This window comes from Gossypium hirsutum, chromosome D03, assembly GCF_007990345.1.
Source record: "Gossypium hirsutum isolate 1008001.06 chromosome D03, Gossypium_hirsutum_v2.1, whole genome shotgun sequence".
Lineage (NCBI taxonomy): Eukaryota > Viridiplantae > Streptophyta > Magnoliopsida > Malvales > Malvaceae > Gossypium > Gossypium hirsutum.
The window spans coordinates 7,021,617-7,031,471 of NC_053439.1; the positions used below are offsets into that span (position 1 = coordinate 7,021,617).

General features: G+C 31.3%; 2 protein-coding genes across 3 annotated transcripts; both read left to right on the forward strand.

Annotated features, from left to right (window-relative positions):
- The first annotated feature begins 786 nt into the window (after window positions 1–786).
- LOC107950597 (uncharacterized) lies at window positions 787–4,278 on the forward strand. Of its 2 annotated transcripts, none has more exons than XM_016885475.2 (3): window positions 787–1,168; window positions 1,984–2,064; window positions 3,753–4,278. In XM_016885475.2, exons 1-3 carry the CDS (start codon window positions 1,010–1,012, stop codon window positions 4,149–4,151), a joined length of 639 nt encoding a protein of 212 aa, XP_016740964.1. In that variant the 5' UTR covers window positions 787–1,009; the 3' UTR covers window positions 4,152–4,278. The 2 variants fall into 2 exon arrangements, with proteins under 2 accessions (XP_016740964.1, XP_040945642.1); XM_041089708.1 differs by having other exon boundaries at window positions 815–1,051.
- A 1,040-nt stretch (window positions 4,279–5,318) lies between these two features.
- Window positions 5,319–8,129, forward strand: LOC107950596 (uncharacterized). Its single transcript, XM_016885474.2, has 3 exons — window positions 5,319–5,663; window positions 6,129–6,209; window positions 7,553–8,129. Exons 1-3 carry the CDS (start codon window positions 5,505–5,507, stop codon window positions 7,931–7,933), a joined length of 621 nt encoding a protein of 206 aa, XP_016740963.2. The 5' UTR covers window positions 5,319–5,504; the 3' UTR covers window positions 7,934–8,129.
- The last annotated feature ends 1,726 nt before the right edge of the window (window positions 8,130–9,855 follow it).

The following is a 9,855-nucleotide window of genomic DNA, read 5'->3' on the forward strand; positions in this document are numbered from 1 at the left end:
GAATTCAACTTTTACACTTTATAAAATTTGATCATTACTAACAATTAAACATGAAATCGGTAAAATTTTCTTATCAATATTTTCATACGTCTTTCCTATCATAATGCAGACCATGCAATAATATTAAAATAATTTTTTTTCCTGACTTGGATTTATGATCCCGAAACCACTGTTCCAATTTCACTGAAAACGGGTTGTTACAACGCTGATCTAATTTCCTTTGGGCTACTCGCCTAAACTCAAGACCTGCCAAATCTGGGTGTTACAAATACTAAATTAGAAAAAGGAAAAAATCAGGTAGCAAATATTATATTAACTCAATATTAAAAGTTTTAAAATTCTTTCAATTGAAACCTATTTTTGGAGAAATTATTTTATGGACCCTTCCCACCACATCATCCATAGTCTCTTTCTAATTATTTAATAACATTTTAATAAATTTTCCCATGTCATTGACACATAATTTTGGTAAATTTTTTACCCTAAGCCTTGAATCCTGAATCATAAACCCTAACCCTGAACTTGAACCTCAAACCTTAAACTCAATTCTAAACTCCAAATCTCGAACCTTAGTTTGGGAAGGTTTAGGGTTCGAGATTTGAGTTTAGGTTTAAGATTCAAGATTCATAATTCAAAATAAAAAATATTAAAATTATGTATTAATAACATAAAAAAACTAAAATCTTATTAAATAATTAAAAAAGACCATAAATAATCTGATGATGGGAAGGATGCATAACATAATTTCTCCTATTTTTTGAGCAACATGTGTTTGATTTACATGCATGTTGATTAGCATTTTGCTGAACGCAAACAAACGCGCTCTGTGTCGGTTCCACCAACTTCTTACGTTACGTTAAGTTACGTTTCTGTGTCTCATCACCACCACTTTCCCCTCTTATTTCTATCTTCTCTGTTTTCTCTTTTCCTCTTTCTCTGTGTAAGGGTTTCTTTTCTTTCTGTTCCTTTTTTTTAAAATACAATAATTATAACAACAACAAAAAAAGTCATGTCGAAGAAAAGGAAATCCGATGCTACGCGCCTGGACGAGGTGAGTCGGAGCATGTACACTGCCTTCTGCAGCGCCGCTAATTCTCTTTCTCAGCTTTATTCCCACTCCATGAACCACCAGAGCCTCTCTTTCCAGGCTGGCGAACGTTACGCCTTGGTTTGTGGTTTTTTTAATTATCTCATATCTCTATCTCTTTATTTATAAATTTCCTTTATATGCTTCTTGAGAATTGATAATTTACTTGTCCGAAAAAGAATGAATTGAAATTAAACGGAACAATCTGTTTGGAATAGAATTATAGAAAACGTAATTATGTTTTTCTTTTGAAGAAATTAAATTATTGTAGTATTTGATTGTTTTATTTTTTGTTGTAATCTGGTAACAAGGTGTCAACTTTGTTTATTTCCCTTAAAGAAATGGAAATTTTATGTTCATTTCTGTATCGTTATTGAATACTGAATAAGAATTTCCCTGCTGTGTAATTGATGTTGGAATTTTGCTATTCTTTTTTGTGCAAATTGAAGTTTTGAAATGCTAGTTGAAGCTTAACAGTGTTTTTTTAGTCTTTATTAGCTTAAAATGATGAATTATTGGATGAGCAATTGTTGAAAGCATAGAAAACTAAATAAATCTCCTAAATTCAAAAGCAAAAAAGGCATTGATTGGGTGTTCCTAATGTTACTTGTTGATTTTCGTCCTTGCTTTTACTTCATTGGCACTGTATCCTCTCTATGCGTCGTCTTAGATTTAGAAAACATGTCAATCGCTCTTCTTGTAGATAATTTCATCTGATCATCTTGTTTCTCGACTAAAATGCTTCCTTCTGATTGTAGCGCCCCATTTTTAAATAGTGCTGTAGAGATTCCTTGGCTTTCATATTTTAGTTGTTGAATTATGATTTCATATGTGTCCCTGGTTGGTCTTTTGGTGTTGTATCTAATTGTATAAATCCTTCTCCCTTTTCCCTGCAGGAGAAACTTTTTGAGTGGATTTTGAGGCAGCAAGAAGAAGGATTGAAAGTGATGACAACTGATATTGTTGCTTATTTGCAGGTATGGTTTGTGATTTCTTTCTCTTATTTGGTTTCATGAATCTGTTTGCACATACCTCTTTTCTACTGAATTATATGTTTTTTGTATTAATTTTTTAATGCTTCAACCAAGTATGGTTTATTATCATTCCAGTCATATGGTGAATTTAATTGGAGTGTCCATACAGTTAAGCATTTAACTAGAACAGTTTGTTTGAGCAATTTGACTGATAGGAGAATGAAATAAATGGATGGGAGGATGAGGAGTTTACTGTAGGATAAAAGAGACTATCGTTTTGCCGGAATTCCTAATTGATAGATGCATGGTCCTGGGTTAGAACTTAGAAGTCTGTTTTGGGTTTTGGATGGAAATGAGAGTAAAGTAGGTAGATGTGGAGGGTGCAAAGCCCTTCGTTAGAAGTTGAAATAATGATACTTTCCTGGAAAGCAATTGCTGTAAGGCTTCCTATACATCCTGATATATTAACTGTGGGCTTCCTATACATGCCATATTGTTCCAGTCAGTTGAATTCAGCAGCAGTCATGTACACCTTATTGAATGAGCCACTCATCTTTGTAGATAAATAAGATTGAAACTTTTCAGCTTTTTCTCGAGAACCCAAGAAATTGAGATTTTTATACAAGTTTGACTGATTTGTGCAGTGCAGGTCTCATGAAGGAGGTAAACTTTTTGGCTATAATGGACAATGTACAAGTTTTTGTTTTCTTTTGGTCTTTGGGAGTTTGAATTTTATGGGATTAGAGAGAAACTGAGGAACATAATGAGTTAGTATAAAGCGAAAAAGGATGACTATATTTATAGATTTAGGACTTGAATGAGTAAAGTCACTTTAGAAAAATATCCGAATTAAGTTTGAGTTTTATCAAGAAACAAAGTTTGAGGGAGCAACAACTTTGGTTGTCGATTGATTGTATTGAATGTTTGAAGGCCCCTGTTCTGGTTCTTTAAGCAGTAACTCCAAGATATAGTAGAAAGTTGTACACGAGACGAGAGTCTAGTGTAAAATAAATAATCAATTCCTCTGGGCTTGAATAGTCAACTTCTGCTACCAATTGTCTATTTTTTAACTGAAATGGGAACTGATTATCTAGCACATTCCTAACCTATTCTAGTAGGCTGATGTGATGGTTTTGAATTGGTGAGGTTCTTTTGTGAATTCAATCTTTTTCTCCTTTTTAACTCTTTATAAGGAGCTGTTCAATATTTTTGAGGAACATGTGGCACGGATTTTGGCTGATGGTGCTATTAGTAGGTTTAGGCTTATCACTATAGTTTCTTTGAAGGGGTGAAAATGATAGGGGTCTTCTTTTTTCCATGCTGCAACTCTGAGATCCATACTAAGAAAAAAAAATGTCACTATGTGATTTTGAGTTGGCCTTGACACATCCACAAACTATTCAGTCACTCCATACATTATGATTTTAAAATATGAAGGCATGTGAGTTATTTAGTTATTCCGTACATCATGATTTTAAAAATATAATGAAGATGTAACTATCTGATCAATATAATGGTTTTTTAGCATGGATGGTGATGATTGTTCGGTACCATATTACCCATTCATAATCCAGAGTATTTGACATGAACCATTTTATTTGTGTATGGTATGTAGTTACATTTATATGGAAAATGAAGTGACAATTGATCATCTCTTTTTCCTGATAATTATCCTTTTCGAATTTCTGTAGAATGAGCTTGAATATGGAGCAGAGGATTTCCCAATGTCCCCCAGACAGCCATTTCAGCAGCAGCAGCACCCTCGGCCTGCAACACACCAGAACAACTTAGGTTCTCCTTTTTCTTCTAATCCAATTTCAGCAGGCACAATTGCGCAAGGAGTTCGTTCTGCGGATTGCCAGGCAAAGAACTCTGTATTTTCAAATGCACTCTCCAGCCCTGTTCGTCAGAGCCTTCAGCACTACCACTCAGTCCCGGGAGCAAATAACATCAGCTCCTCTACCAATGAACCTCGAAATAATGAAACATACCACACTAACCTACAAAACAGAGAAACTGATTCCCCAAGCACTAACGATTGCATGGACATGCATGCTGATGATAGTCCACACCAAGATTTTCCTTTCTGAAATTTCTATGGTCATTCATTTGCTGCTTTCTGCTTTTTTTCTTGTAAAATATCTTGAAAGGCTAGGAATCTGAAAAGTATCTTGAAATGTATTGCAAGTTCAATGTTAATGTGCTATTGTCATATAATTATATTTGTCTAATAATGGTGGTATTCGCTTGAATGGGGAGACATCTAGTTCTAGCCATCATCCCAATCTAGCAAGAAACAAACAACTGTTGAAAATTCCGGCAATATAGCATTGCTTAGCGTGTTAGGTTTACTAACCTACAATACCTTGTGTTCCAGGCAACCCCTTGCGGATGATGACCAAGCTAAAGTTGTAAAGTACTAATACTAATCCAAAGCAATCAAAGATCCTTTTATGTTTCTTTCAGGAATCCATTTGCATAAACCACTCTTCGTAGTTTCATTAACACATTCTTCTAATGACGAATTCTGGTCAATGTTCTAATATTTAATATAAATTTATAAATTTATTACATACTTTTTTTTATAAAATATACAAAATAAGAAGAAAACCAATTTTTTCGAGTTATTTTATTTTGAGATATAAATATAAAATATTATTTATTATTTTAATATACTTTTTCATATCCAACAGGCTCAATCTTGAGCAAGCATGTTTGAGTTCTCCGAGATTGACCAGACTGGACCTAGGCATTTTATGTAGCTTACAAATTTCAATATATTTTGTTTACCAAGCCCATAACCTATGCTGCTTGTTTGTGTATATGTGTCCAGTAATTAATTAGATAAAAAAAGAAGTTAAATCTATATATGCTTACAGAATATCAATTATTCTTTTTCCTAAAAGTAAAGGGAAAGTTAATTAAATAATATATTTTTCTCCTATTTTTCAACCGTGCAGAAAAAAGATAAATACAATCCTTTTTTTATTTTTCAATAAATATCTATACTGTCTTTAAATACTAGATTAAATTGATGTCATAAATTGACAGAATAGAATATAAAGATTAGATTTCTAAAAAAAATCATATGGATAATTTACATTATTAATTATCTTTTTTTTCAAAAAAATATTATTTCATATAATTTTTATTTTTATTTCAAACGTATATAATAAAAAAAAGAGCGATGAAAGGCGGCCCATAAGGGCCCATGTGATGTAGCTCATATAAAAACTCCCTGCTACTTCTTTCGTAAATCATAATCGTCTCTTTCCAACTCAAAACATCCGCATTTCCTCTCTACCCTAATCTACAATTCTTCTTCGATTTCATGTAAATCTGCATCATTTAAAATTTTTTTTCAGAAAATAAAACCCTCTTTCGCTCTATCGTAGCAGTTTTATTTATTTACTTGTAATTTATTTTCAATTAGAAAATTAAACATGACGAAGAAGAGAAAATCCGACGCCTCGCGCCTTGACGAGGTTGATCGGACCATGTACACCAGTTTTTGCAGCGCTGCAAACTCCCTCTCCCAGCTTTACACCCAGGCTATGAACCACCAACGCCTTTCTTTTCAGGCCGGTGAACGTCACGCGCTGGTTCGCTTCCTATCCCTCTTTGTATCTATTTGCTTAATAATATTTTATTCGTGGTTGATTCCTATGATTTTTTTATGCTTGATTGAATCCGATATTTGTTGTGATAACCAAATACCTAATGAAATCGCTTTATTTTAAATGTTATATCCTTTGTATTATAATATCTAAAATAAACTATGAAATCTCCTTAGTTTAAATCTCACGTGCAACGAACTGTTTGATTTTGCTTTTATGCGCAACAATTATTATGTTGTTAGTTGTTCTGTCAAAAGCAATTAATCATTTGTAATCTTATATGAATTTTCTTTTTAACATTTATGTGAAATGTTGAAGCAATGAAAACTTAATTAATTTGTAAAATGTTAAAATTTCTGTATTATTCCTTGCTGGTTTTGGTGTATGGAATTTGTTTTCATTGTGAAATACCTTCCTCTCTAAGTGTATAGATCTTTTTTCCCTTTGCAGGAGAAACTCTATCAATGGATTCTGAGGCAGCAAGAAGAAGGGTCAAGGGCTACAACTGTTGATATAGTTGCTTATTTGCAGGTATTTTTCATTTCTTGCTTTCCTTAGTTGCCAATTAGCTATTTGCCTCTGCCAATCGCATATGCTTTGAATTGAACTTTGCAACTAAACTGGATAACTATGAAATACTTTGTTGATGCCCTTGGATCCTACATTTTACGGACTATTTTATATGATATGTTAGGCATGTTACTCCATTTAATTCTAGTTCTTTTACTTTGTTGGGTTCAGTCTACGAAAGACAATCTTGAATATCATTCTGGGATAAATTTTTTTATTTGAATGTTTTAAATTATTTTGAAATATTATACTTTTCTCTACATATTTTATAGTATTTTAATATCAACAATCCAGCAAAATATTTTTCAAACGTCTGTATATTAGTAATTAAAGTTTGTTAAATTATTTAAAAGCGTATTCTTTTATGCATATTAATCATATAATTGTTCATACAGCAAGTAAGCCTTCCAAGAGTACCTGGTTTGGAATCCCTAACCATAAAAAAATTGTATTAAAGGAAAGTGAATTTAAACAAGAAGATATATGTAATTTTCATGCTTTATATCACTGCTTATGGAGTAATCATACTACTTAAAAAATAAGTGAATACTCCAAATACTTTTGTCTTAGTATTTTGTTAGGTTTATTATTATTCTTTATGTTACACATTTTTACTTTCATTTATTTGTTTATAAAAATAATAATATGAAGTAAAAATTAAAAATGTGTAGCGTATAAGTAGGTTAATAAAGTGATTGGTTTTCTTTAGAAGAGAACTAAAATAGGTAAAATCAATTTTAGCATTTACATTATAATTTAATTAATATAATTTTTGTATTTTAATGTTATTATCATCAAATTAATAGCTGATTGAAACACTTGGGGCTTGATTGGCTGCCAGATGCTACCAATTCATAGTTGATAATGTATCTATGGAGTATGCATGTTTGGATATAATCTTTAACTAGATCAATTTTCCATACAACTGAAAGTTGATCATATATCTACGAAGTATGCATGTTTTGAATATGCCTCCATAGAGATGAATCTGTGTAAAATACTGTAACAAAAGGAATAGAGAAACTTGGTGGTAGATGTAAGGTTCTTGCGAAGTAGAATTTTGAGAATTATGGGGGTTAAAGGGGGAAGCTGCATACCGTAAGAACTAAAAGTGAATTTCAGAAAAAAAAAAAAAAACTACCTCGTTACAGATTTAGGATTTGTTCAACCTTTCTCTTTCTGTCTTTGAGCTTTCTCGTTTAAACGAATGCTTTGCTTCATCTGCATTTGTGGAATATAAAGACAGATCCACTCTCGCTGAAATGAGGTTATAGTTTAAGATTTAATCTAATTTTCTTTCGCAGAATGAGCTTGAATATGGAGGAGATGAGCCACCGATGTCCCCTAGGCTGCCGCTGCAACACCCACATTCCCAGGCTCCAATGCAGTCGAACAATTTAGGTGCCCCTGTTCTGTCCAATCCATTGTCATCGGTAAATGTTGGGCAGGGAGTTCGGCCTGGTGATAACCAAGTTAAGAACTCTGTTTTCTCGAACGCCCTCTCAAGCCCAGTTCGCCGGAGCCTTCAGCCCTACCACTTGGCTCAGGGCAGCTACAATTCAAACAACATTTTATCTTCAGTAAACGGACAACGGAATAACGAGAGCAACTATTGTCACCAACAAAATAGGGAAGCCAATTCCCCCGGCTCTAATGACTGTATGGACATGCATGCCGATGATTAGATTTGTTTGGTCTTTTAGCATTTGTCTTTCTTGTGGTAAAATTTTAATGCGTTGTTAGAATTCATTATAGTGCAAATTCATTTCATAAGGTTGCATTGATGTATATCCAATATTTGGAAAAAAAATAGCATGAGGTAGATGCTTGAAGTTTAAATTTCTTTTCTATGAAAATACGCAGAAAGAGATGTTTGTTTCATTGCAAAGAGCAAACCTGGTTGGAATTTTGAGATGGCTAGCAAAGCTTTTAAACTGGACGTTAAATATAAATTTAACAACAAAATGCAAAGCCCAAATCAGAAGTTAAAACTAATGTTTGCTGCCAACTGTTCTCTGGAAATCAATAAATTAGTTGGGCCGGGGGTGGGATAAAATAATTATTTTTATTTTTCAAAAATGAATTTTGGAAGTCTTTTTGAAATATGAGTTTTAATATTTAAAGACCGAGTTTGACTTTGCTTTTCCGTTTTCATATTAATTTTTATTTATTTATTAAGATAACATAATTTTTTATCCCTGGTAATTAAATTAATTTTAGTGTTTTTTTTTACTTTAGCACTTAAATTTAGTAATTAGATCTAAATTTGGATTCCGTCAAGATTCGTTGATGTAACCAATGTTCTTGGAACATGAGTAGATTGGTCAGTCGAATTGATTGGATCAAGAACCGATCAATATATTGGTCCAAACAAAGGGGTTGAACAAATTGAATCGGAAATTACTCGAAACTAGTAAAAAAAAGGGGACAGAAATAGTAGTTGATTAGATTGAACTGGTTTAATATTTTTTTTATTTTTTTTTCAAAATTTTAATTATTTTTTTAACTATTGTTTGCTCTAGCAGTTGAACCGATTAAATTGATTGAATTGAGAACCAGCGATCTGATTGATTTACTACTAGTTCAATTATTAGAATAATATATATAACACTATAAGATTGTACCATGTCATAAAAAAATTCATATAATTTTTTTTAATTTTCAAGTGATAACATGGCAAAATCTCATAGTGTCGCTTCATCAAATTTTTATAATTTTCAAATTTAGGAACCAAAAATGATTCTAGTTACCAAATTCAAGTACCAAAGTGAATAAAAAAAACTATAATTATCAAAGTGGTCCTAATTACCAAATTTAGGGGCAAAAAATTAGATCATCCATTATTTATTTTATATATTATGTAACCTATGTTATATAAAATTCAAATATACTATAACGTAAAATTTTTAAAAAAAATATTGAATTGTTTTTGTTTAAAAATTTAATAAAAGAAAAAAATAATGCTAATAAAAGATACATGTATATAATAAATAATGAATAAAAAAAATGAGCGGCCATAAATGAACTGGAGTTAACTATTAAAAAATAGATAAATTTAAATAAAATTTAAAACTCATATTTTAAATAAAGTCGATTTAAATAACTATATATAATATTAATATTATATAAATTTATTCAATCCAGTTCATAAACACCTCAAGTCGGTGCTCTTTACTTAATTGCTCGGCTTTGTTTGAGAGCGGTCTTGTTGAAGAGAAAGTTATGTTTGGCAATGGGAATTAAGGTTTTTATGGGTTGATTTAGTTACGCGTTCGATCTTTTACAAAAGACTCATTCCAAGATTTAATAGAGATCTTTATATCTTTTATTTAGGCTAATTTTTTTTGTTTGGGTTGATTTATCTGTCTCTACTTATATTATTTAGTTTTTAACTAAATTGATATCATAAATTAATAATGCCTCAACCCAGTTTAAAAAGGAATATTTAAAAAATATTTAAAAAGTAAAAGAAATATTGTGAGAATGTTTTTATTTTTTAATCTTTTATATAAAATTTATAAAAAAATAATTTAAACCTAAAATAAATCTAAAATATAACATCCTTAAATCTAAAACATTGAATATATTTTATAGAATATTTTTTTTC